This window comes from Psammomys obesus, unplaced genomic scaffold (assembly GCF_907164565.1).
Source record: "Psammomys obesus unplaced genomic scaffold, mPsaObe1.curated_primary_1811, whole genome shotgun sequence".
NCBI classification, from domain to species: domain Eukaryota; kingdom Metazoa; phylum Chordata; class Mammalia; order Rodentia; family Muridae; genus Psammomys; species Psammomys obesus.
The window spans coordinates 765,429-793,066 of NW_026592439.1; the positions used below are offsets into that span (position 1 = coordinate 765,429).

Here is a 27,638-nt window from a genome sequence, read left to right on the forward strand (position 1 = left end):
ACCAGGTGTCCCTCCCTAGGGGGATGGTCCAGTTTCCTAGCAACCGTATCTCTACTGGGTGGGGAAAGAATGCAGTGAGGTAGCTCTCCCCTCAGGGCATTACTAACTATTTTACCGCACCTACTCTAGGTTTTAACGATAGCTGCCACTTTATCCTTCGGTCTCTCATTTAGCTGTGGGTTTCTGCGTCTGTTTCCATCAGGTGCTGGGTGAAGCCTCTCTGATGATGGCTGGACTAGGCTCCTGTCTAAGAATATGGAATATCATTAAGGATCACTTCATTGACCGTTTTGTTTTGTTTTGTTTTGTGGGTGTGTCTCTGGACTGCCCAACCCCTGGTTCCCGACTCTCCAGGCAGGGTCAGGAGTGGACTGCCTCTCCTGCCCTGAGTCTCAGGGTGCACGTTGTTTGGCCACTCCCACAATTTCTGCACCGCCTTTACCCTAGTACATCATGCAGGCAGGACAAATTGTAGGTGGAAGGTTTTGTGGCTGGGTTGGTGTCCCAATCCCTCCACTGGAACGGGAGATGGCGGGTTCAGGGTCCGTATCCCCCGTCGCTAGCAGTCTTGACTTACACAAAGTGTGAAGTTGAAGATAGATAGCCAAAGGTTTGCTAGAGGAAGCGCTCTCATCACTAGAAGAAAAGGAAGTCTCAGCGACAAGCTTATGAAAGAATGGCTGTCGCAAGGGCTCCAGCGCCTGACTCTGCCTCTCAGACGGTGGTCTGGCTGTTCCCACTTGTCTTCTGCCTTGGCTCAGGTAAACGTCTGTGGAAACTGTTGTTGCTGAGCAAGTTTCTTCTTTGGGAAGGCTTGCTCAGTCTAAGTTATCTAGGTCGGGCTGACTGCCTGGCTCTCTGCTCAGAGACTGAGGAAGTTCACCACGGTTCCTAGCAAACTGCTTCCTTCAGACTGCCGGGATGGATTTAGGGCAAACATTTCAGCTGGGGACGCCTAGAAGGGAAGTGTTTTCTGGGGCACAGAAAATGAGTTTGTAAGTCAGGACTGTTTGTGACCAGCATGCTGTGGTTTAAAAATAAGTTTAAGGAGAAAAAAAAAAAAAATGTTTTACAACTTAACTACTACTGTGATACTGTGTAACTTCGGGGAAATTCGTTATCTTCTCTGAGCCTCATTGTACATACAAATCTGAAAACCCAGCAACGCTTTACACTTCAGTTAGGAAGGGATTGGCTGAGCCTGCTTCTGCTTCTGCTGTTACCCAGAGAGTGGGAAGGCTCACATCATCGGGGCTAAAGTGTAGTGTCCTAGGAGAGGGCAACAGCTGCTAACTCAGACCTAGCCCCAAGGGGTTCATTGGAAAAAAAAAAAAAGCAAGCATTCATTTTATTCCAGAAAATGGACTAGATATTAAGCATGCATCATGTTTAGAAGTCTCATAGCATGTATGTGAATTTATTCTGTTAACAGTTGTATGTTGACACAAGGAACTGAGACTAACAATTTAAATAACTTGCCAAATTTTTATTAGCCATCAAAAGGCTGAAAACAAAACAAACAAACAAACAAACAAACAAAAAACCAGTTGGCTAAACCTGTCAGTAACACATACACACACACACATCAAGACATACTGAAGATATAGAACTAACTAGATTAATTGACAACAGAAATAAGAGGAAAGGAAGATCCATTAAGTCATTTGATAAGCATTAATCAAATGACAATGACTACTGAATGCCTGACACTGCAGTAGCTTCAGGAACTACAACAGGACCTAAGTCAGCAAAATTTCTATTCTTGTAGAATTAATGTCTTGGCAGACAAGCTACAAACAAGTAAAATGTGCACTAGATAACGACAAATAATTTTGAAGAACTAAGAAATAAAAAAAGCATGTGTGCAAGAGAGAAATATAATGTCACATTGCAGACAGGACATTCAAAGATAGGGACAGAGTTGGGATGGAGGAGCAGCAACAAGAAGGAAGGCAGTTCCTTTTTGGATCTATCTATTTTATGATTATCAGTGTAAGAGCCAAGAGGAGATTTCATGAAAGCAGCTGGAAAGTGGCACAAGGCTCAGACTGAGAATAGTCTCCTCAGTCAAACTAAGCAGAAAAGAGGAATGAGGACAGAACCTTGGGAAATACATATAAGATGAAAAAGACAAGAGTTATTTTACTTGCATCTGTACAAGTTGCCACTTCCTGGCCTGGGACCTACCAGGAACTTGAGTTTTTAACCTCACTTTTACCACTACAAAACTGAATAATTTTTGAGTGTCCTCATGTTAACATCCCTTCTCCATATCGCTGAGAATTCTTCTTGTAACAAGCCTGTGAAATATCGGGCTCAGTGCCCCATCTGCGGATGCAGAAAGAAGGCAACAGAGCCTAAGTAACAGTTTACTGCCACGCAGCTGTGGGGGAGGGGCCATAAAGGAAGCAACACAGTTGACTGTGTCTACAGGAGATAGGTGCAGGTGGCCAGAAGTCCCTCAGTGGAGCGGAACCATGGTTACCAGGGTGGAAAGTGAAGAGTCTGGTTCTAGGGTAAAACTAAGCAGAGCACCAAAAATAGGGGAACTGCTCTGGACGGGGTGATGGAGAAGAACTTTCTGGACTAGGTGAAAATGGTGTGAGAAGGGAAGGAACCAGATAAAGAAGCATGGGAGGGAGAGGGAAACCCAGCAAGGAAGCATCTAGGGTGATCGAAGAAAGACAAGACCACCAGGGCAAGTATGTAGGGCAAAGAGATACTCTCTGAGGAGACAGTGAAAATGACCCGTTCACTACAAGCTTTCAGATAGGTGTGGCCATCCTGATTGCATTTAAGAAACTTAGCTCAAAGATAAACCATGTTGAGAAACTAAAATAATTTCCTTTTTGTGTGCATGCCTGGGTGGTTTACGTGTTCCTGCGTGCTTACAAATGTGTGGAGGCGAAAGGTGGACACCGTTGAGTATCTTCCATGACCGTCTCTCTACCTTTATTATTTGAGACTGGGCTCTTGATGAACCTGAATCTTGTTCATTGGGCTGAGCAGCCTGGCGGGTAAACCCCAGGGATCCTCCTGCCTCCCCGATGCTGAGGTTATAGCACTGGTCAGTTCACTTGGCTTTTGACTTGGGTGCTCAAGATGTGAACACAGATGGCCCTGCTTGCATGACAAGCACTTTTCCAGTTTATAATCACCCTAGCCCCCTGCTACTCCTTTTAACTCATTTCCGTGGGGGCAAAACTAACCTACCATGTGACAAGTCAGATGTACTCTTCAACGCACGGCAGCTGTGATTGCCTCCACAAGACATGCACAAGGTTAAAGCCAACAACATCCTGCCATGCAGATAAAGAAACCAAACAGGCCCACCCTTTCCTCAGGATTTATAAGTAAGCAACCGTAAGAAACTTACTGGCTCCTCAGAGAAAAGAAAAGAAAGAAAACAAAAGAAGAAAAGAGAAGAAAGAAAGAAAGAGAGAAGAAGGAAAGAAAGAAAGAAAGAAAGAAAGAAAGAAAGAAAGAAAGAAAGAAAGAAAGAAAGAAAGAAAGAAAGAAAGGAGAGAAAAAAATAAAATGGATTAATTCCCTAGGTGCAGTGCAGCAGGCCTGTAATCCCAGCACTTGGGAAGGCAGAGGCCAGTGGATCTCTGTGAGTTTGAGGCTAGCCTGGTCTACAAAGTCCAGGACAGCCAAGGCTACACAGAGAAACTCTTTCTTGGGAAAAAAAAAGAAAAGAAAAAAAAAAGGATTAATTTGGGAGATCAACAGAAGTCAAGAGAGGGTAATGTGGGTAATTATGACCAAAATATATAGATGTATGAAAATGTAATGAAACCTCTTAGTGCAAATAATTAGTAGATCCTAACCAAAAAAAAAAAAAAAAAAACATTTTTTAAAGCTAGCCTGACATCCAGGTGTGATGGCATAGCTTAGGATGCTGAGGCAAACTAGGTTACACAGTAAACCAAAATCCAAAAAGCCTAACATAGCAGAGCAATGGTTACAAACGAAATCAAGCAACTTGGTGAATCTCAGCTATCTCTCTATTTCTTCTTTCTACATAGGAATTTGTCAAACTTTAATGTATACATGGCTTGAGGATTTTATTAGAATGATGACTCTCTAAGAGGAAGCTATGACTCTGCATCTCTAACAAACTCCCAGGTGAAGTCATTGTTGCCTGTTCACAGACCACACCTTGAGTAGCAAGGTTCTGAAATGTAGGCACACTGAAATTGGTGCCAGAGAAAACTAGGAACTAATTCTTTGGCTGAGTGTAAAGGAAACAGATACAGGTGCTCTGAGGCCTGGGGCATGGATGTACAGGTAAAGGAAAAACATGTGGGCTGGCTCTGAAATCTCCCTCCCTTCTGTGCTCTCTCCCTCCCTTTTTTCTTCCCTTCTTTCATTTATTTTGCAGCTAAGGGTCCAAACTAGAGCCTCAAGCATGCCACTGACCTACTTCTGCAGCCCTGATTTTGAAATTTTATGAGTCAAAAGTATGAGTGGTTCTACTGGTAACAGATTGTGGGCTAATAGTTCCCCTCCCCCAAGTACCATTATCTTCTTTATAACAACCATCTGCATATTTCGACGGTTATTTTACTTCATCAAAGACAAAGCGATGTTTTACATGTCGTTATTATGCTCAAGACACATGACTTTCCACCGCTCAGACTCTCTGTGATCTCTAGCCTTCCGTGTCTCACACCTCCCAGGTCTGGGTTCCTTGGTCCAGATCTAGCTCAGCTTGTTTCTTTCACTCACACTAAGACCTTTCTTTCTTTCTCTCTCTCTTTCTTCCTTTCTTTTCTTTTTCAGATGAAATTCACATTGTGTGTATTCTGCAACCATCACTTCAATTGTTCTAAAATAACCAACACTCAAAAAGAAAATCCTAGACTGGGGATGTAGCTCAGTGGTAGAGGTCATGCTCCAGGTCCTTGGGATCAAACCCAACAGAGAGAAAGAAGCTGTTACTCACCTTCTGTTTTTCATTTCTTTCTGTCCCCATCTCCTAGCCAACCCCAGCCTTCTTTCTGTGTCCACGGAGCAACTAAATGAAAGTGCACAATGGCTGACCTATGTCTCGTCTGACAGAATATGAAGGCTCTGCGGTTAAGACATGCCCTAACATCCTTCAATATACAACTTTTTAAATTTTGATGTGATAGAATTTACCTATTTTTTTTTCTTTCATTGCTTTTGCTTTAGTATCATATCTAAGAATTCATTGTCAAGTTCAAGATCATTAACATTGACCTCTGCAGTTGCTTGTTTGCAGTTCAAATCCGGAGCTCTATGCATGGTAAACAAGGACGCCGCCACTGAGCTCTGTCCCCAGCCCAGGCCTAAGGTTTTATAGATTTAACTCTTACATATGCTTGACATAGTTTGAAGGGCTCTTTTGTTCTGTTCTGGACTGTTCTGCTCTGTTCTGTTGAGACAGAGACTCACTTGTAGTCTTGGCTGGCCTGGACTCCCTATGTAGATCAGAGGTCATCATGCCCCTGCCCATCCTTGATGCTGGGATCAACGGCAGGTGCCACCACACCCAAGTCTAGCTTAAGTTGCTGTGCGAGGTGGGAACTTAATGTCAATGCTTTGTATCTGGATACCCATCTGTCCCAGCATCTTTTTTTTCCTTTTTTTTTTTTTAATTTTAGCATAAGGATGGCAACTAATTCTTTAATTTTTCACATTTGAAAATATTGAGCTGCCTAGGGTTTATTGTTTCATAACTGAAAATTTTGGTTTGGTAAATGAACTTGAACAAGTACTTGACATCAACTTTTTTCAGCTTAAACACAAAAATTAAAAAAAATAAATAAAGTTTGAAGCTAGGATCTTGCATATGAGAGAGAACAGGTGGCATTCCTAGGTCTTAGTCATTTCACTCAGAAAATTTTAGTTCCACACGTTTTCCTTAAAATTTTTTATACTTTTTTTCTTTTCAGCTGGATAAAAATTCCATCGTGTATATGTACGCCATTTGTGTTATTCATTCATCCGTAAATGGTCATGTAGGGTGAATCCACTTCATAGCTATTGTGAACAGAGCATCAGTGAGCATAGCTGTGTAGGTTCTCTGTGGTAGGTTGTGGAATCCTTTGGGCATGTGCCCAGGGATGGTATTGCTGGATCTTAGGACACTTCTGGTTTTAGTGTTTGAGAAACCTTTCTCAACATCTATAGTAGCATTTGCAGTCATTTGTATTCTTCATGCTGGCAATTCTGATTGACCTGAGCTGAAATCTCAAAATAGTTCTGATTTTCATTGCTCTCATGGGGGAGCATATTGAACACTTTTTTAAAATATTGATTAGTATTCTCTATTTCTTCTTTTGAAAAATTTTTGTTCACTTCCACAGCCCATTTTTTTATTAGGTTGTTTGTTTTTGATGCTTGGGTTTTTTGTTTTGTTTTGGTGTGGTTTTTTTTTTGTTTTGTTTTGTTTTTTTAGTTCCTTGCATATTCTAGATATTAATCCTCTATTAGGATATGTAGCTGGTAAAGAGTTTCTTCTCTTATGAAAGCTGTCTTGACATTTAACTAATAGACTCACTTGTTATAAAGAAACTTTATTTTCTTTTAAAGTTTCATGCATTAATACAATGAACGCTAATCACATGCGTTCACACTTCCTCTCTCCAATCCTCCCTTAGCACTTCCCTCTCAGTTTCATGTCATCCTTTTTTCTCTTCTAGTATTTAGGCTGCAAGTGATGACCCTCTGAGTCCAAACAGTGCTGCCCATATGCATATCAGTTAGTGACTCTCTCTCCCTCAGCAGCCATGAGCTGCCACTAGTCCCTCTGATATGTGTGAAATTTGGACTGGCTTCTCTTATGCAGGTAACCATGGTTGCTGTGAGCTGATGTAATCAACACCTCTTTCATGTCTAGAAGTCAGTATTTCACAGCTCTCCTTCTCACCTGCCAGCTCTAGCATTCTTTTCTCTGCCCCACCCCACCCCCTTCTTTGAATTTCCCTGGACCTTGGATGGCTGAGAGATTGATAGAAGTAACTCACTCACAACTGAGCATGCAGTGTTATTTATACCCAGTACTTTGGCCAGTTATGAATCCCTGCATTAACTTCCTGCTGCAGAAAGACCAAAGCTCAAAGCAGCACAAATCTGTGAGTATAAATGTCAATGTTCAGAAAACAGTTTGAATTGTATGAGCAATCAGCAAAACATCAGTAGTAGGTTCCTTCTTCCTTGCCCAGAGCCTCTGATTCCCCCCTGTCAAAGGCTTTTTACAAAGCTTACAGCACCAGATACAAAACCCTTCCTGTGGAGAAGGCCTTATATCTGATCAGAAAGTAGCATTGTTACCCTCCCTCCCTTAACCTTTCATATCACTATTGACCCAGGAGGCGTATCTGGCCTGCATGTCAGTGTTGTAGCATACAGACTCCAGCCCTGGGAGGGACCAATGATAACTTTTCTCCCAAAGAAGCTTGCATAGTACCTTCTGGAACAATGTAAGTTATCCAGCAGGAAGACAGTGTCCTGGTAAGCCAGAGGTTGATTTCTCTATATCCGGTATCCAAAATGAGTGGTACCTTCAGCAATAGGGTCTGACGGTGTTGTTATGATGGGCAAACAGGAGCAATTGCAATAGTCTGTGTGTTTGAGACTCCTCTAGGGCCTCCCTGACCAATAACTCATATGAGTGTCCGTGCCTGGTCCTGAGCTGTTTTGTGGGGTACTGTTGTGTTTGTAACCCACTGAGCCCAATTAGTGCTGTCTGCTGGGATGCTGACTGATTTTATTGGCTTGATCTTCTGCAAATAACCATGGCTTCAGTGGGTTCATGAGTGAAACTATAATGTCATGTCTAGAAAACGTTATTTCATAGCACCCCTTCCCCATTCTCTGTCTCTTCTATTCTTTCCACATCATCTTCCCTGACGCTTCCCAAGCCTTGTGGGGTTGAAATTGATGTCCTATTCAGGGATGAGCACTCAAGAGTCACTTATTCTCACCCTTTGACTATGAGTCATTTCATAACTGCTACCCACAACAGATGGCTTCTCTGAGCAAGGTTGACTAATCTGTGTACCCATAGCTCTGTTATTCTTTTGGACACTATTGTAAGTGGAATTTGTTTGTATCATTTCTTTTTCTAGATTGTCCTTCATAGACCAATACAAACTAGTTTTTGTAAAGTGTGTTTGCTTGTTTATACAGGTTCTCTCTCCCTAGCCCTGGATGACCTGATCTATGTAGACCAGGATAGCCTTGAACTCACAGAGCTTCTTTGGCTTTTGCCTCTCAAGTGCTCGTACTAAAAGCATGAGCTACTACACCCACCAGGCTAGTTTTGTGGATGTGGATCTTGTGACCTGCAACTTTGCTGAATTTACACAGTAGCTCTGGGTGCTTTGGTAGATTCTTTAGGAATTTCTGTTTGTATGACCATAGTATCTCTGAGCAGAAACTGTTTTGTTTCTTTACAATGGATATGCTTTTTCCTTCTTTTTCTTACCTATTTTCTCTAACTGTAACTTCTAGAAGAACACTAAGTAAAACTAGTTGTATCCCTTGTGTTTTATCATGCTGCGTTTTAGACAATGAAGTCTAATTTCCACATTACGTGCGCATTTTTTAAAAATTTTCTTTATGTTCTTGATTTCTGGTTTTATTCCACTATAGTCGAAGAAGAGTTTGTCTTTTATTTAAGACTTGTAGAATTTTTGAAAACTTGCCTTGTGCTTTTACATATAGTCTTTCTTGGAGAATGATCCAAGAATATCTTCCTTTAGGACTTATCAGATCAGTTGTCTATAACTTTAAGATCAAGCCATATGACGTGTCTACATCTCTCCCTTCACCTATAAATCTCTTAAGGTTTTAGACTCGTTCTTGCTTACTTTGAGGGCTAAAGAGATCCACCTCCATTCAAAACTGATACCTCACTTGTGCTCCTGAGGCCATTTTGGCTTCCTCCTCAGAAATAGCTCTGTGTTTTAAACATTCTTTTTTTTACCACATCTTTATAGTCCTTCTCCATGTAAACTTAAAGTTCTCTCTTTCTTTAAATTCACCAAGGGCTCTTACCATTCTACTGACCATGTTTCCTTCAACCCACCTCCAACTAGAAGGTCTGCCCTATGTTTCTCTTTCTTTCTCTGTTAAATCACTTGATAAATTGGTCCCCACCTTCTTTCATTCTGAACTAATTGCCTGGGAAGTAAAACAGCCTACTTATCTTCTTTGGTTTTGAACATACCTAAGCCAGCCCTCTAAGTCGGAAACACCATGCTTTCTTATGACTTTTCATTCTTTTTCAGAGCCAATCTCATGCTACCTGTGCCTTATCCTTCCTAAAACACTGTTTTCCATATACTTTTCTTCTTCTCCAAAGTATTCTATACTTACTAAAACCTTACAAAGTATATTCCCGCAGCTCAAGGAACTGGTTAAGACTCGACATTCTAATCTCAGCCTGCAGAGCTCTCATTGAGTACTCTGAAGCAACTTCTTCAGAAATAAAAACCTAAGCCAGACATTCATGCTCCCAGAAATATGTCATCCATTGGATGGAACGTGAAAAGCATGAGTACAATGTTCCTCGGTTTGACATCACCAAAGAATATCGGCATCTTCTCCATAGTCCATGTGATTCTGCAGTGGTTTATAGAGCCCAAAAGGATGCTTTCTACATATCTGCCTCCAGGCCAAGTACCCTGCCACAGCCAGAGCCACCATAAAGCATCTCTCCAACTCCTACTCTTTATTCTGGCTCTACTCTTCCACACATACTGCCAGCAGTGCAAATGGCTGCCCCAGACTGTCAGTATCCATGCTGAAGGTGCTGGCCCAGAGTAATTAAAAGCATCAATACCCAGTCCAGAAAAAAAAAATCTGTGTTTCCTCTGGGCCAAGCCATGTCACCTCGTGATCTTTTGAACATGCTCAGTAACTTCTGATTTTCATGCACCATAAGCATGTTGGTTCAAATCTCATTTTGTCAATATTTCATTTTAGACCTGCAGGGAACTATACCCATGCACCTCTCTGTCCTCAACACAAGCTCCTTTCTCCTTCCCCTGTACCAACGAAAACTTCCACATATATAAGCAGAGGCAAAGAGGTATTTCAGCAATCCTTCAAAGATACATAACAACTTACGATGTAAAAATGAGGAGGAGGATCATTTCAGCCAGAAGTGACAGCAATTCAAAGAAAGCAAATCATGGAGGAAATTCACAAATCACTGAACACTGGAAAAGTCCCTGTTGTTATTCAAAACATTCCTATAGCATCATATCTTGTGACTTGATCCTTGGTAACTGTCCTTGATTCATCGTTCTCTATGTGTGCTTCCATAGAGCATATAATACCTCCCTCATTAGTTATTGACTTGAAACTGTGCTAAGCAATAAGAATACGTAGGAGACAAGCATAATTCCTGCTCTCATTTAGTTAAAAGAAAAGGAGGAAACAATATCATAATTATAATAAAGAAATATAGCATGCAAAGTATAGTAATGGCGCTTGGACAATGCAAAGACAAACCTATGCCCGAGCCAGTACCCTATCCACAACACCATAGCCGCTCATTCACCTGTCAGGCTTCTCTATTAGATAGTATGCCAGTGTATCAGGATGATCTTGTTCATTCATACATACGACATATGTATTCCCCAGATCCACACCAGAAGCAGGCATATGGAGGGGAACCAAAAATATGGTCCGGATGCCATGATTTCTAAATTTTTACCTATTAAAGTTATCACAAAGCTAAGTAAGTAGTAAGCTTTTTTAATAAGCTAGTTCCAGGCATAGTGGCATATGCCTGTAATTCTAGGCCTCTAAGGTGGAAGATTGCCAGTTTGAGACTGGCCTGGGCTATATAGAAGACCTTGTCTCCAAACCATAACCACCAAAAAAAAAGCCTTAATAATTTTTATCTATAAAATCAAGAGAACTGAAAGGAATGTGCTTGGCAGTGGGAGAAAGAGTTGCTGGTGAGTCCTGTAGCCACTGAGAAAGTAAGCCCAGGCTCCTTATTCAGAGAAAGTGAACTTTATTGTCCTGGAAGAGACCTTCCAAGGGGAGGACAAGAGATGTTCACTTCAGCATGCGTTCATCTGAAGCTCAGTGTGTGGCAGGCACCGCTCAAGAATGATCACAGCAGTGATAAACAGATAAAAAGCCTTTCCTGCGCAATGCTTACACTTCTAATAAAGAAGACAAAACAAAGCAAAACAACAACAAAACCCCACAAATGTATAAAGTGTACTAGATGGTGATTGCCGTGAAGAAAAATAAATCCAGTGGAGAGTGGGTTATAGGAGTGGGTAGAAGTTGGTAGCTATGAAAGACTGGTCTCAGAAGACGTCTCTGAAAGAAACATTTGCACTGAAGGCATTATGCAGGCAAAGGCGTAACCACAGGTATGCCTGGAAGAGGTACATTCCAGGCACAGCCAGCCAAAGGAATCCCCAAGATGGGATTGAACAGGATTGAACAAAGGAATCCCCAAAATGGATTGAACAGGGAGGCAGTCATGGGAATTGTACCAGAAGAGGAAACTGGCCAAATCGTCTTAGTCTTTTATAGGCCATTATACTGATTTTTTAGGTTTGATTTTGCTGTTATTGCTATGGCTATCTTTACTAAATGTAAAGAGGAACTGTACATATTCTGAATTATTAGCTCAATGAATTGTCATGAAATGAATACCTGTGTATACACACACAAATAAAGACAGAACACCGTTATCTACACCCTAAATTCCCCTCTTCTGGGGCCTCCTGCTCACTGCCCCTCCTTCCTTTCCAAAGGTAGCCATTCTCCTGATTTCTGACTGTACAGAGTTGTCTTGGTTGGTTTTAATTTTAAATACCTGGAATACAACTTGGGGGAGCCTTTTGAACTCAAGATTTTGCTTGTTATATTTTACTCATGTGATGCTGAGAGGAAAGAGATGTGGCGATGACCAACAGGCGTGTGTCAAAAGGCTGATGAGAAGCATGCAGCACTGACGGGGGCGTGTGATGGCAATGCTGATGTGCCTGGTAACCAGATGGTGATTCAGGAAAGAAAGCAGAAGCGCAAACTCATGTAGGAGCTGAGTAAATGTCAGGAGTCTCGAGGCATCCTCTCTGGGACACCCCAAAAATGCACACGCCTATGCAACTCTTCCTTGGAAAATAAGAGACCCCAAGAAAATTAAAGTCACCATCATGGTTACTGGTTGGCTGACAGACAAACATTTCCATGGATCATACCCTGTGTCAGACACTGTACAGAGTGCTAAGTAGTGAGTCTGGCACACAAGAATAATCACAGCATGTCAATCAGACAAGTAAGCAGACCCCTAGAAAACAGAGTAATGCATGCTAAGAATTTAGCACTGACACTAAAGGGGCATCTCCATTAAGAGCTGTAATGTTGGGGCTGGAGAGATGGCTCAGCAGCTAAGAGCACAAGCTGCTCTCTCTCGGAGGACTCAGGTTTGATTCCAGTACCAACTTGGAAACCTACAACTATCTGTAACTCCCTTTCCAGGCGACCGAACTTCCTTTTCTGGCCTCCATAGGCACCAGGCGTACACACAAGCAAAACACCTATTCACAGTTTTTAAAGCCTGAGTTTGAATGCTGGCTCTGCTGGTTTTTAGATGTACACCAAGGAAAGGCAGTTAACCTCTCTATATCTCAGTCTTTCTGTCCATAAACAGACTTTTTGTTTATCTTCCTCAAAGGCTGTTATCAACATCAAATGAAATAATGCATGCAAGGAACTGTATATGCAGCAGATCAACGTTTTTTTGTTTGTTTGTTTGTTTGGCTGTTTGGATTGCCCAAGCATGGTGCACAGACAGACATTAAGTGAATTGTAAATGACTGCCTGTGACCATACTGCCATCAGCAAAGCCCTGCAATTGTTGGAGTTTGTGCCAAGGGGTTAATATAGCTCCTCATCCCTCACAGACTGGTGCCAAAAGATTTCAAAGGCTGAGGTCACCAAAGTATGACCAGCCAGGGGAGAAGGAGGCTACAAGTCAGGGTCATCTAACTAGACCAACTGCCCATTAGCCAAGACTGCCAGATATTTCACTGGAGGTGGCGACACTGAGAGAGTAATTGTCTACTGCAACACTTCTCCCCTCCCGGTCCCACCCTCCCTCCCCCTTCTCCACGCATGCCCCTCCCCAAGTCCACTGAGAGGGGAGGACCCCTCTCCTTCCTTCTGATCTTAGTCTATCAGATCTCATCAGGAGTGGCTGTATTGTTATCTTCTGTGGCCTGGTAAGGCTGCTCCCCCCTCAGGGGAGGTGATCAGAGAGCAGGCCAATTAGATTATGTCAGAGGCAGTCCCTCTTCCCATTACTATGGAACCCACTTGGACACTGAACTGCCATAGGCTACATCTGTGAGGGGGTTCTAGGTTATCTCCATGCCTGGTACTTGGTTGGAGTATGAGTCTCTGAAAAGACCCCTGTGTTCAAATTTCTGGTTCTGTTGCTCTCCTTGTGGAGTTCCTGTCCTCTCCAAATCTTACTATTCCCCACTTCTTACATAAGATTCCATGCACTCTGCCCAACAGTTGGCCATAAGTCTCAGCATCTGCTTTGATAGTCTGCAGGGCAGAGCCTTTCAGAGGCCCTCTGTAGCGGGTTTCTAGCTTGTTTCCTGTTTTCTTCTTTTGATGTCCTTCCTCTTTGCCTTTCAGGATGGGGATTGAGCATTTTAGTCAGGGTCCTCTCTCTTGATTAGTTTCTTTAGATGTACAGATTTTAGTAGGTTTATCTTATATTACATGGCTATATGAATGAGTATATACCGTGTATGTCTTTCTGCTTCTGGGACAGCTCACTCAGGATGATCCTTTCCAGGTCCCACCATTTACCTGCAAAATTCATGATTTCCTTATTTTTCATTGCTGAGTAATATTCCATTGTGTAGACATACCACAATTTCTGCATCCATTCTTCAGTTGAGAGGCATATGGGCTGTTTCCAGCTTCTGGCTATTACAAATAAAGCTGCTACAAACATGGTTGAGCAAATGTCCTTATTGTGTACTTGAGCCTCTTTTGGATATATGCCTAGGAGTGGTATGGCTGGATCATGAGGAAGCGCTATTCCTAGTTGTCTGAGAAAGCACCAGATTGATTTCCAGAGTGGTTGTACAAGTTTACATTCCCATCAGCAGTGGAGGAGGGTTCCCCTTTCTCCACAGCCTCTCCAGCATGTGTTGTCACTCGAGTTTTTCATCTTAGCCATTCTAATGGGTGTAAGGTGAAATCTCAGTCAGGGTCGTTTTGATTTGCATTTCCCTGATGGCTAATGAGGTTGAGCATTTCTTTAAGTGTTTCTCTGCCATTCTATATTCCTCTACAGAGAATTCTCTGTTTAGCTCTGTTCCCCATTTTTTAATTGGATTACTTGGTTTGCTGCTTTTCAGTTTCTTTAGTTCTTTATATATACTGGATATTAGCCCTCTGTCAGATAAAGGGTTGGTGAAGATTCTTTCCCAATCTGTAGGCAGTCGTTTTGTTTTGATGACGGTGTCCTTTGCTTTACAGAAGCTTTTCAGTTTCATGAGGTCCCATTTATTGATTGGGACCTTAGAGCCTGCTGTTGGTGTTCTGTTCAGGAAGTTGTCTCCTGTATCAATGAGTTCTAGGGTATTCCCCACTTTTTCTTCTAACCGATTTAATGTGTCTGGTTTTATGTTGAGGTCTTTGATCCACTTGGGCTTTAGTTTTGTTCAGGGTGATAAGTATGGATCTATTTGCATTTTTCTACATGTAAACATCCAGTTAGACCAGCACCATTTGTTGAAGATGGTATCTTTTTTCCATTGTATGGTTTTGGCACCTTTGTCAAAAATCAGGTGTCCGTAAGTGTGTGGGTTTATTTCTGGGTCTTCTGTTCGATTCCATTGATCCACCATCTCCTATGCCAGTACCATGCAGTTTTTATTACTATTGCTCTATAGTACAGCTTAAGATCAGGGATGGAGATACCTCCAGATGATCTTTTATTGTAGAAGATTGTTTTAGCAATTCTGGGTTTCTTGTTATTCCATATGAAGTTGAAATTTTTTCTTTCCAGGTCTGTAAAGAATTGTGTTGGTAATTTGATGGGAATTGCATTGAATCTGTAGATTGCTTTTGGTAAGATGGCCATTTTTACTATGTTAATCCTGCCAAGCCATGAGCATGGGAGATCTTTCCATCTTCTCATATCTTCTTCTAATTCTTTCTTCAGAGACTTGAAATTTTTCATACAAGTCTTTGACTTGCTTGGTTAGGGTTACACCAAGGTACTTTATGTCATTTGTGGCTATTGTGAAGGGTGTTGTTTACCTAATTTCTTTCTCAGCCCTTTTGTCTTTTATATACAGGAGGGCTACTGATTTTTTTTTTTTAGTTAATTTTGTATCCAGCCATTTTCTGAAGGTGTTTATCAGCTGTAGGAGTTCCCTGGTAGAGTTTTTGGGGTCACTCAGGTATACTATCCTATCATCTGCAAATAGTGATAATTTGACTCCTTCCTTTCCAATTTGAATCCCCTTGATCTCCTTCAACTGTCTTATTCTCTGGCCTTCTTCTAAAGAGCTTCAACGGACTGTCAGAATTAAGAGAAAGGATCCAGGAACGGGAGGGGATTGTGTGAGAAATATCTCTAGCCCTCTCCTTCTGCGTTTACAGGGAATGAAGTTTCCCAAAGCGGCCCAGCCCTGCTGCCCGTGAATGGTGTTCTAGGGGAGTCTGCTACTCTTCCTCTGACGCTTCCTGCGGGAAAGATGACCAGTCTAATCATCTGGAATTATGGAAGAGAGGCGTCACCGGTCACTACAATCCTCGTCATCCACCTAAATAAGTCTGCAAGACCAGAGATCATACCAGCTGATCCGCAGAGAAGGGAGCGGCTGAGCGCCACAGAGTCCTACTTGAAGCTCAGCAACCTCACGATGGCAGACACGGGAACGTACAGTGCACAGATAACCACAGAGGGCTCTGAGCTGGTCGTCTCCACTTACACCCTGAGAGTCTTCGGTGAGTCCAAATACAGCATTTGGTCATGTATAAACTAAAAAACCAAGCAAAAAAAGAAAAAAAAATCCAAATCACATATTTCAATCCTATGTTTAGAAGAGTGCACTGTAGCCTAGTAATAAAGGGGATGGCATTTGGCATCGCAGTGAGGTCCAGAAGGAAAGCAGTTATAGAACACCGCGCAGCAGACCTGAGCTAAAAACTGCCTTGTGGCTACACCAACCACCTCACTTCCCTGTTACACCAGAAATGTGCAGTTAATGGCAGCAAAACACTTAAGGGTACATGCGCAGTGGGTCTCTATCACACGCTCCTTACAAAGGCTCTACGAGGCGTGCGCAATGCTGTGCCCAAAGCACAGCCTTGGTCACGGTCTCAGGGATGATAAGTGGTAGCACTTCCACGTGACTGACCCATCTCACTTGACCCAAAGGACAAGCGAACCCAGCAAAGTTGTCTCCTCAGAAAGCGCTCTGCACTGGTGAGCCAGCTAACAGAAAAACTAATAGGAAAAGTTATAGAAAAGCTTTTCTACCGAGGTTATTTAATTTCTAACCGTGATTTTTCTCCAGATGCCTTATATTGATCATTAATTAAAAAAAAAAAAAACTGCCTTACTAACTGGAGTGATGATGCCCATCTGTGAACCCAACATGTGGGAAGTTGAGGCAGGAAGATCAGGAGCTTAAGGCCAGACTGTCTCAAATAAATAAATTGACCTCCCTAATATTAAAGAATGAAAGTGTTTTCAACATAAAATTATAGAAACAATCATGAGATTACGTTATTGATCTAGACTAATAGCCTAATGAAATATCTAGCTGCCATAGAATATTTTATAGGAGATCAAGCACTAAATTGGCTACCCAAGGGCAGGGAGATGGCTCAGTAGATAGGTAAAAGTGCTTGCTGCCAAGTCTGATAACTTGAATTTGATTTCCAGGGCCAAAGCGAAAGGAGAGAACCAACTCTTACAAGTTGTCCTCTGTCCTCCAAATGCATACCACGGCACTCATGCACACACACACACACTCCACAGAGAGAGAAAAAAAAAACATAAATGGTGATGACGCACACCTTTGATTCCAGCATTCTGGAGGCAGACGCAGGTGGATCTCTGAAAGTTCAAGGCCAGCCTGATCTACACTGTGAGTTCCAGGACAGTCAGGACTTTGTGTAGAGACCCTGTCTCAAAACATAAATAAATAAATAAACTTACAGTGTGCAATCAGTGCTAAGGATAAAAGGAGTGGAGGATCGGGGTATCAGGGAACAGGGCAGGGAATGGGACTACAGCCTAAAACTAGGTCCCTGAGCAAGTTAGAAAGTGCTCTATCACTGAATATACACCGGGCCCAAGGAATCATTTTAGAGGAAGCACCTAGCACTAGGCTAGAAGACACAGAAAAAAACCTGGAACTTGCTGGACCAAGTAAGCTCCAGGTTCAGTGAGAGACCTTGTCCCCCCCCCCAAAATAAGGTAGAGCAATAGAGAGAGACCCCCAGCACCAACCTCTGACCTCCACTTGCTTGTGATCATGCACCATACACACATGCACACATACTACCACACACACACACACACACACACACACACACACACACACACAGCAAAAGAAAAGAGCGGAAGGTGAGGGATGTTCTTCACAGATTGATGAGCCATGTATCCTTAACTAAGGTCTTTTCTCTTTATGTAGAACGACTGCGTAACTTAGAAGTCATCAACCACACTCACCTGTTTGAGAATGGGACCTGCCAGGTGCACCTGGCCTGTATTGTGGAGAACCCAAATTATACTGTGTCAGTAGGGTGGCAGGCCTCAGGAAACATCTCTTTAGGGGAACCAAACCTCACTATCTCTTGGGACCCGAAGAATTCCAGTGACCAGAGCTACACCTGCAGAGCTGAGAATGCTGTCAGCAATTTGTCAGTCTCTGTCTCCGCCCAGAGTCTTTGCAAAGGTACCACCCACCTCGGGTCTTTCTGGAAGCTTCAGGGAACTGTGCCTGTTATGGATTCACAGCCTATTTAACTGCCTGGACAGTGGCGGTGCGGGCCGCCAAACTGCTGTGGAGAGGGACATGCAGGCTCTGAAACACTGTGCCTCTGTGAGTCTCCTTCCTCTTTCCCTCCCCAAGTCCTATCGCAAGAGCAATGCCTGAGGAGTCAAGATGGCTTTCTCCCTCCCGCAGCCAAGTCCTACCTGTCCTGCTTCCACAAGGCCCCTTAGAAGGCATGACAGAGCCCCAGACTGCAAATATTAATGACCACACCTGCCTCTGGAGGCATCCTAGAAGAGACTCAAGCGATGGTCTGAAATAAAGTCAAAGGAGCCTTCATTTTATGTATCCTAAGAAGTTCTTCCTCCTCCTCTCTCTCCTCTTTCTCCTCCTCCTCCTCATCCTCCTCCTTCTTTTCTTCTTCTTCTTCTTCTTCTTCTTCTTCTTCTTCTTCTTCTTCTTATTCTTCTTATTCTTTTTCTTTTTCTTTTTCTTTTCAGGTATTCTAACTGATCTACACAGGAATGAAAAATGGATTATAATTATTTCTGTAATTATACTCTGCTTTGTGTTCATGGGCATAATATATGCTTGGAAGAAAAAAAGAGGTAAGTTTTCCTTCTGCCTTCTTCTGTCTCCTCTAGGTCTGCAACCATTTAGTCTGTAGCCTCAAATTGTCAAGGGAGGGTAGGCACAACTCTTCTGGCTAAATCCATCCATTGGGATGACTCCTGGGGTGTGGCCAGGCATCTGCTAATATTTCAAGGGAGGTGTCCTACTGAGAAAAACAGAGCCCAGGCTCAGGATCCACTTGCTCACCTGCCCTTCTCTTGGGACCTGTTGCCTTCGACCTCTGGAAAGACACCAGTTGGGAAAGGAGGGAGGAAGTCACGCATTTCAGCTTCTTGCTTTCATTTTTCAGGTTCTTTTCCTTTGGCTAGCCAACATCAAGGTGAGCATTCGGGCTCTCAACTACAAAACTTAAGGCAGACAGGAAGAGATATATGAAAGAGAAGAGAGACTTGCTTGTGGCCATGAGACCTGTAGAGTTCCTCCCAGGCATGTGAGAAACATTACAGTTTTCTACAGCAAAATCAAGACCATTTACTTCCTTTCTGATGCAGAAAATAAGTCCCAGTGAAAAGATCCATGGTCCGCCCATCCACTGCCACCCAATGTACTTCAGGCAAAAATAAGAGTCAAGCATTAAACACTCAAAACCAGGTTTTGTACCATTGATATTCAACCAAGGTTTCGACAGTGGGTAGACACTGCAGAAAAAGAAGGTGTGATAAATACATGTGAATGGGGGCACGTTTCCTGAGCATCATCCCATGGGTGACGGTTTCAAGATACCATTGTTGAAGAGATGGCCCAAGGTCTGGGGTCAGAAGATTTGCATTCCAGCTTCTAGCTCACTGCTTCCTAAGTGACTGTACATTTCTACTAAGCTCTCCTGAGCCTGCCATTCCTAAAAATAGTCTCTAAAATAATCAAATCTGTCACATGGGGCTGTGAAGGCAGTGTCTCAAGACAGCCCATGAACTGTGGTATTTAGTCCTTCGAGTGTTGACATGAGGGAGTCACTGAGACTCTGAGTCATAACAACAACACCCCCACCTCCACCCTAGAAATGAGGTTAAAAATAGCCCGTCTGAAAGTTCTTGTTTCACCTAGAGCTCCAAAGATTGAGAGGTAGGGAGAGTCCTCGAGGAAGGGCAAGCTTGAAACAACTGCTCTGGGGATAAAAGAAAAAATGCTCTGGAGACTAGCAAGAGCCAAGATCCTGTGAGGAGCAACCCCAGAGGCCCGCCAATGACAGTTGTACCTTTCTGTGTTAACCATAGGCTCTTCCCGGGACACAGATACTCCACGCTCTCCAGGGAACACTGTGTATGCACAAGTCATTCACCCAATGCAGGTAAGTCTTTTCAGCTCTGTTCTCCATCCCTGTTTTCACTGTGATGACACACAAACTTGTCATCATAATTGTCAGCTTTATCACTGGAGAAGGCAGCCACGGGGCTAACCATCCCAATGTCTGCCGTGATCACCCCTAAAGGAATATTTACTCTCTCTTGCTTCCCAGTGTTCTCTAATTGCTTAATGCACCAGTAGGTCTTGTCCCTTTAGGGTAACTAGAACCTGCTTGAAAGGACAGATTAGATCTTCTCCCGTTCCTTGCTACACTTGACTAGATCAGAGGAGATTATCTTCTAGGAGGAGCTGTAGAGCGTTGCTAGGAGTGCTTAGAGTAGTGTCTCAAGAGAGGAGGTGGACACAGCACAACTCCACAGTAAAGGAAACTACAGTGTCGTTGAAGGTTAATGTTTAATATTGATTTACCTTTTTGTTAAACAGTGGTTATTCCTCAACCAGCTGTATACCCAAATCACCACACAGAGACAGAATTTATTTAATTAACCTAGAGCACATGCTGGGCAATAGTTACTCCATTCTAAACCTCCAAACCCACATAGTTTCCTCCCATTCAGAGTTCCCACATTATACTTGCTTTTAGTCATATGGTAGGTCCAGTTCATCTCATAGTTCCAAATCCTCTCCCGCCTGATCTCTGTTCTCACTCCCCGCCCCCCATTCGCTTCTCTCTCCTCTCCTCTGGACCAGGATGTCCCACCCTACTCTCTCCATTGCTCAGCATTGGCTGGTTGCTTTATTGAAATTACAGAGAGCAAATGGTGACATGTTTACACAAACTTGAGACAGGTGATGCTTAGAATAAACATCACAATGCAATGTCAGATAGTGGAGTAGAGAAATCAGCATTTGAATGAACAAGGGTAAATTGAACATTATACCAACACTAAAGCAAGAGAATTCCCACATAATAGGATGCCTCAGCCAGGCACCAGGAAATCCTCTGTCCTCACTACCCAGGAGTGACCCAGTTGTAGGGGCACTTTTCTAAATAACTAGGTAGACAGGGAAGCCAGTTCTCAAGTCTGATGAAAAAAAAAAAAAATAAGCCAAAAGAACTTGGTATTCTAAATAATGGAAGTAATTGCCCAAGCAAACACCTCTGGCCCAGCCCTTCACAGGCTTTTAAGCTCCTAAAAGGGAGGACAATAAGGAACATTCACACCACTTACTCTTTTACTATTCCCAGCTCATGCTGGGAGCAAGCGCTCCAAAAAACCCAAAACAGGAATCACTAGCCCATTTCTCAGCTTCTTTTAAAAAGGGGGGAGAAGGGGTCATTACCCTTGGAGAGTTCCTGGGGTCCCAATTCAATTAGTCTCCAAATAGTCCTTCATTAATTTAAAGTATCAAAATATATGAACAGATTCCTCTAGGGCCTGGGGATTTTTTATTTTTGTTGTTATTACTACTGTATCAAGAAAGCCATTCTTTTCTTTCTTTCTTTCTTTCTTTTTTTTTTTTTTTTTTTTGGTTGTTTTTGAGACAGGGTTTCTTTGTGTAGCCTTGGTTGTCCTGGACTCACTTTGTAGACCAGCCCCTGGCCTTGAACTCACAATGACGCTCCTGCCTCTGCCTACCTGGGTGCTGGGGTTAAAGATGTGTGCCACCATGCCCAACTTGAGAGAACCATTCTTAAAATTGGAAATTCCTACGCTTCTGGGTCCCCATAATGACATGGTGACTAGGCCATTAGAATAACAGGAGCAGGCAACATGGGTGGCTCCAGGTATAGCTAGTAAAGACTAAGACAAAAGATATGATGCAATAAGTGTCTGTCATCTAAGTTCTTAAAGCGGGAGGACTGAGCATAGAATCGGATGCAAGAGAAGACTGTTTCTGTCCTTCACAGGACGCCACCTTTCTGTTGCTCTCTAGTTGGGGCCTTTACATTGCTGGGATGTTTTCCTACTTGTCATGAAATGTTGCTAAAACTTCACAGGGTTGAACTGGTGGAGCCTGGTCCCCAGCCCCTCTTGGCACGCCACCTCTTCGGTCATACTGCCTTTCCCTGAAATACGTGTGTGCATATATGGTCGTCTTCGTCTCCATGTGAAGCAAATGCATGTAACCCTTTTTTTGTTTATAGGAAATGGAAATCCCAAAACCCATAAAAAATGATTCCATAACAATATACTCCATAGTTAATCACTCCAGAGAGGTAAATACGTGATTGCTTTATCTTCTTTTATTTTCTATGTATGTGTGTGGATTGTGCTCATGTGTGTGTGGATGGCAAGCCCATCAAGGGCCCTGCTCTATCATTCTCTTACTCTCACACAACAGTGTCTCTCCCTGAATCTGAAGCTAATCCTATGGCTAGAAATCCCAAACAGTCCTCCTGCTTCTGGCCCCTAAAGTGCTAGCATTACAAGTATATGCAAGCTTGTTACGTGGGGACTGGAGATTTGAACTCAGATCCTTATGCTTGCTCAGCAGGCACTTTTATCCACTGAACTAACTTGCCAGACCATATATGTTCTTGTATTTTTACTCTTCTCCCACACCTATGATTTTGCAAATAGAACAAAAGGTCCGTTTTACAGATATCCAAATACTACTGGAAAATAAGGAAGTCTTGAACATTACCAAAATACAAAAGAAGTTTATCTTGGGGCTGGGGTGGTGACTCAGTGGGTAAAAGACAGTTTTCACCAGGCCTGATGACCTGAGTTCAATCCCTAGAACCCGCAGTATAAGAGAGAACCAGTTCCCACAAGACATTCTCTGTGACAGAAGCACACTTGTACACACACGCATTTGCACATACACATACACACTAAATAGGTAGGTAGATGGACAGATAGGTAGATAGAGTGATGAAACTTTAAGTTATCTCATATCAGGATCACCTATTATAGCTACCCTGATTGGTTTTTAATGTAGTCCTGCCTCGGGCCACAATAGCCCTACTTTCTAACCGTCAGGGCTCTAGCGTCCTCTTTGCAGCCATGGTGGGTGCCAGGCTATGGCTCTGATCGCTATTAATCTACTTCTTTTCTCTCCTCATTAAATAAGTCCACTTTTCCCAGGCTGAGTACCGTTAAGGACATCATGTGAACAATTCAAGCAGAACACAGCATCTACTGCTCCCCTGGAAGAGAACAGAGAAGAAGCCTGGTTTCCCAGAGCACTCTGCCTAAACTGGGTTTCCTAATTAGTCCCTTAAGCCTTCCACATTGTTTACAACATGTCATTGAATATTTATTTTTATTTTTAATACTGTTTCCCTCATTAGAGCCTAAGTTTGTGGGAACATCGACAATAATTATTTTATTACTGTAACCATTAACACCTAGAACATTGTAAGTGTTCAGGCAATACTTTTAATAAATAAATGCATATGTAAAGGGTTTGTGTGGTAAATAAATAAGACAATACAGTTGGCTCTCAACTGTGGGTCTACTTCTATGTATCCTATCAACTGCAAACTGAAATGTTTGAGAAAGAATTGTATCTATACTAACTATTTATATATGTTCTTATTATTTTCTTAAGGTAGACATAGGTTCTCTATTATCCTTTACTTTATTTGAGGAACTGGCATCTAGGGATAGCCTAGACATCTCCCAGAAATACCAAGAGATGACTGTAAACCTGAAGCCCTTAGCACAGTTCCTAATGCATTAAAAAGCTCAAGAAACATCAGGTCTAACTGCTAGTTTTGTCTGGGAACTGGAGTCAGGAGTAACCAACACTATCCTCAATTATACAGAAAGTCCCTGGCCAGTCTGGGCTACATGAAACCTTGTCTCAAAAAAAAAAAAAAAAAAAAAAAATCTTATCACTGATATTATCATCGTCATTAAATTTTATTCTCCTGAAGTCACAGAAACTGCTTGAAAGCCTTTAGCATCTAAGGTAGAAAAATCCTAAGTTCAAGGCCAGCCTGGGCTACATAGGAAGTTCCATGACAGTCTAAGCTACACAGCAGGACTCTGTCACAAAAAGTAAAATGAAATAAACGAGGAAAGAGAAAGCATACTACTTGACTATAGTCATGTCATTTCTTGCCTTTGCTCAAGTTTCAAATTCTGTTATTTTAGCCCATGTGAAAAACAATGCTGCTCTGTCCTTGAGAAGCATTTTTGGAAGGAGAAGGGTTTTTAATATGTCTTTTAGTATTTTTTATTTCTCTCAAAAAAATAACACATGCTTATTGTGAATAATTGACACATTCCGAAGCAAAACTTCTCTATGACAGCCAAAATAACTATCATTAATAACTCCTATACTAAAATAGTACTATTTTTACCAAAGTAAAATATTTTCATAATTTTCTCTTGGCTTTCAGTTTATTTTCATTTGTTTTGACTTGTTTTGCTTTTTCTTAACCATGTCCCTTAAGTAACTCTCTGAAGTCAGAATATATAATCCTACTAACATTCATATTTGCTCTTTTTTTCCATTTTATCTACTAGTAGTTGAAAGTCAAGCAATAACTTGAAATGCATATAAGAACTAGGTAAAAGACTTTGTTTTATATTAACTACTCACATACTTTACATTCACACACAAAACACTGTCTGTTGACTTCCTACTATTTGCTAAGACACTTTCCCTGCCTTGTCTTTCTAATGTAAATAAATGTCAACTTTGAATAAATACAAATTCAATAATTTTATCATAATGGCCATATTTTAAAAATTGTAGTTACTGATATAATACGTGAGCATAATAATATTTCCTTTCTCACACAACTTTTTGTTTTTCTTGACATTAATAGTTGCCTTATTTTTCATTGCTTGGTTTTCATTAGACGCATCTTTCTATATCCTCCATTAACTATATAAAAATGATTCTCAATGTGACTCTCCACCTAGTTAAGGGTATTAACTAAGCTGGAGGTTTATATTTTCCTCGGACACTATCCAGGAACATGTGGCCTTCTACTCCATTCTAAGCTGGTTACTTTCTGTGACTGCGGCATAACAACTGTCTTGAGACTTTTTTTTGCATCATCTCAGACAATTCATTAAGACCTTTTGACTCTGAAGTATCCTAATATTTTTATTTCTTCTACATATATTAAAGCACTTACATTATTACAATACAATCTGTTATTCCGTTGGTCTTTAAGACCAAATTCTCATTTTTAAATCAATGTTTTATTTTTGAAAAAATTAGTTTGAAATTGAAATACAATTCTATCATTTCACCCTCCCTCTCCTCCTTCAAGACCTCCCAGCTAACCTCCTTCAAACCCTTTACACACCTCCCAAGTCTCTTTTCTTTTCTTTCTCTCTTTTTTTTGGGGGGGGGGAAATGGGGTGCAGGGGAAGGATTGTTTGTTCGTTTTTTTTGAGTAGAGGTTTCTTTTTGTAGCCCTGGCTATCCTAGAACTTTTTTTGTAGATCAAGCTGGCCTGGAACTCATGTAGATCTGCTTGCCCTTGCTGCCACAGCAATGTGACTAAAGGCATGTGCCACCATGCCCAGCTGCCCCCAACTCTCAGGTTGATAGCCTCCTTTTCTTTGATTATATTTGTTACATACATACATGTGTATATGCATGTGAATACTACATATACGTTCATGAATGCACAAATAAATATAATTTTTAATTAAGCATAAAGTTTTAAATATCCCAGTGCTATCAGAGGCAGCCCATATAAGGAACAGATCTCAAGATGCCAAAGAATGGTGGATCACAGTAGAAAAAAACTAAAATAATGACTGCCAACAATAGAAGAAGAAAACAAAATTCATCAAAGTTAGATCTGTTTTATTTGGTTTTTAGATTTTTTGAGATGGTGTCTCCTGTATCCCAGATTAGCCTTGAGCTCACTGTATGAACTCCTGATCTTCCTGCCTCCACCTCCCCAGTGCTAACATTACAAATGTCTCTTAAATGCTAGCTACTAATGACATTGTCAGCTAAGAAAAATAGAAAAAGAGAGAGAAAAGTTCATCAGGAACAAAGGGGAACAGAGGATTCAAAGAAGAGAAAAAGAAGGTCACCTGTAAGTGCTTACAAGGTGTCCTAAAGCATAAGACTCACTGAATAGATATGAAGTGCCCTCCTTTTTATGTTTATATTCGTGTGTGTGCATGTGAATTTACAGGGTTTATGGGGATCAGAGGATGTCCTAGTTAGAATTACTATTTCTGTGATGAAATATCATCACCAAAAAGCAAGTTGTGGAGGAAAGGGTTTGTTTGGCTTATAGTTCCATATCATGTTCATTACCAAAGGAAGTCAGACAAGAATTCAGATAGGGCAGGAACATGGAGGCAGGGGCTGATGCAGAGGCCAAGGAGGGGTGGTGATTACGAGCTTCCTCCTCATGGCTTGCTCAGTCTGCTTTTCCATAGAACCCAGAACCACCAGCCCAGGGATGGAACTACCCACAACAGGCTGGGCCCTACTCCACCAATCACTATTTAAGAAAATGCCTTACAGGCATGCCTATAACTCTATCTTATGGAGGCATTTTCTTAACTGACTCAGTTTGTGTCAAGTTAACATAAAACTAGTCAGCGCAGAGGACAACTTGAGGGAGTTGGTTCTCTCCTCCCATCATGTGGATGCCAGGGACTCAGCTCAGGTTGCCAGGTTTGGCTTGCAAGTGCCTCAACCTGCTAGCCTTTCCACCAGCCGCTGAAGTGTTTTCATTTACCAACTGATCAATCAATAAGACATCCAGTGACCCTCACAAAGAGAGACGAAATCTATAAAGTTGGGGAAAGTAGAAAAAACACATTCCACAGTTACAGTATCCAAACTAGCAAGTGCCCAAACCAGCAACAGACTTAGGCCTGTGTCTTGGAAAGGACCATCTAGCCATCTGGAACAGGAAATCTACCAGATGCTACCCTGAAGTCTAGACTGCACTGGCAAGGAGCAAAACTGAAACAAAAAGCAGGAACATGTCTACAGCTATCTAAAAGGCGTGAAAACTGAGAAAAACTGAGTTTATGTCTCACAATGGACCGAGTAATAAAACAAGACTTCCTGATCCAGCATTTCCTTCCTTCTTCCAAACCTTCACTCAGTTGCCGATGCCACGATCTCTCCTATTGGCCTCTATGATGCAGCTTTCCTTTGGCTTGCCTCCTTCCTTTCTAGCTGCTTCTCAATCTCCTCACTGAGCTGCCTCTTCTACTACAGGACCCACAAAGAAAATTTGGACTAGGGCTGAGACTAAGAAGCTCCCTTTGCCTCCATCTCCTATCCTTCTCTGATGGGATCATTCCCATTGTTTTAACACCACCTTATATGTTAGTGGATCACAAAATACGGTCTTAATCCCTGGCCTCCCAGCTTCTATCGACTGCCTTCTTGACATCTCCACTTACGTAGCTAGAAAAGTGTATCAAAGTGTTTCTGAATCAAAACTCTCACTTTTTTCCCTCCAATTATTTCCTTCTGTTCATCTTCATATCAGTCAGTAATACCTGATTAGATCACCTGCCTAGGCCTGAAGATCACAGAGAACTCAGAATATACCCATCATTTTCTTTTCTTATAGGAAACAAGTGGCTTTAACCAAACTGTAACTAACCCATTATCCTGCAAGTAAATACCTTAAGACCCAGGTAGCATGCATTGCAAACAGGAAAGAAAATTTCACTGGTCACAAGCTCCTATGAAAAACAATTTTAGCCCTTCCTGAGCAGCTATTGGCAGTTAAGGTCACAGGGGAGGGGAAATCCTACTCCTCAGTGGTGTAGGCACAGGCACATTCACAGATATTCTCAACATATGCTC

General features: G+C 42.0%; 1 protein-coding gene across 1 annotated transcript; it reads left to right on the forward strand.

The window, feature by feature from the left end:
• The first annotated feature begins 508 nt into the window (after positions 1–508).
• On the forward strand, positions 509–23,186 carry Slamf6 (SLAM family member 6). Its single transcript, XM_055613289.1, has 8 exons — positions 509–761; positions 15,643–15,990; positions 17,688–17,951; positions 18,491–18,598; positions 18,913–18,942; positions 19,838–19,911; positions 22,018–22,089; positions 22,947–23,186. Exons 1-8 carry the CDS (start codon positions 677–679, stop codon positions 22,986–22,988), a joined length of 1,023 nt encoding a protein of 340 aa, XP_055469264.1. The 5' UTR covers positions 509–676; the 3' UTR covers positions 22,989–23,186.
• Positions 23,187–27,638: the final 4,452 nt, after the last annotated feature.

What these genes read in the sequence shown, in the direction of transcription:
- Slamf6 (XM_055613289.1), top strand. Translation starts at nt 677, where the DNA reads ATGGCTGTCGCAAGGGCTCCAGCGCCTGACTCTGCCTCTCAGACGGTG. An exon ending in CGCCCAGAGTCTTTGCAAAG is followed by an intron (nt 17,952 to 18,490) that starts GTACCACCCACC and finishes TTTTCTTTTCAG; the next exon opens with GTATTCTAACTGATCTACAC. An exon ending in AAGTCATTCACCCAATGCAG is followed by an intron (nt 19,912 to 22,017) that starts GTAAGTCTTTTC and finishes TTTTGTTTATAG; the next exon opens with GAAATGGAAATCCCAAAACC.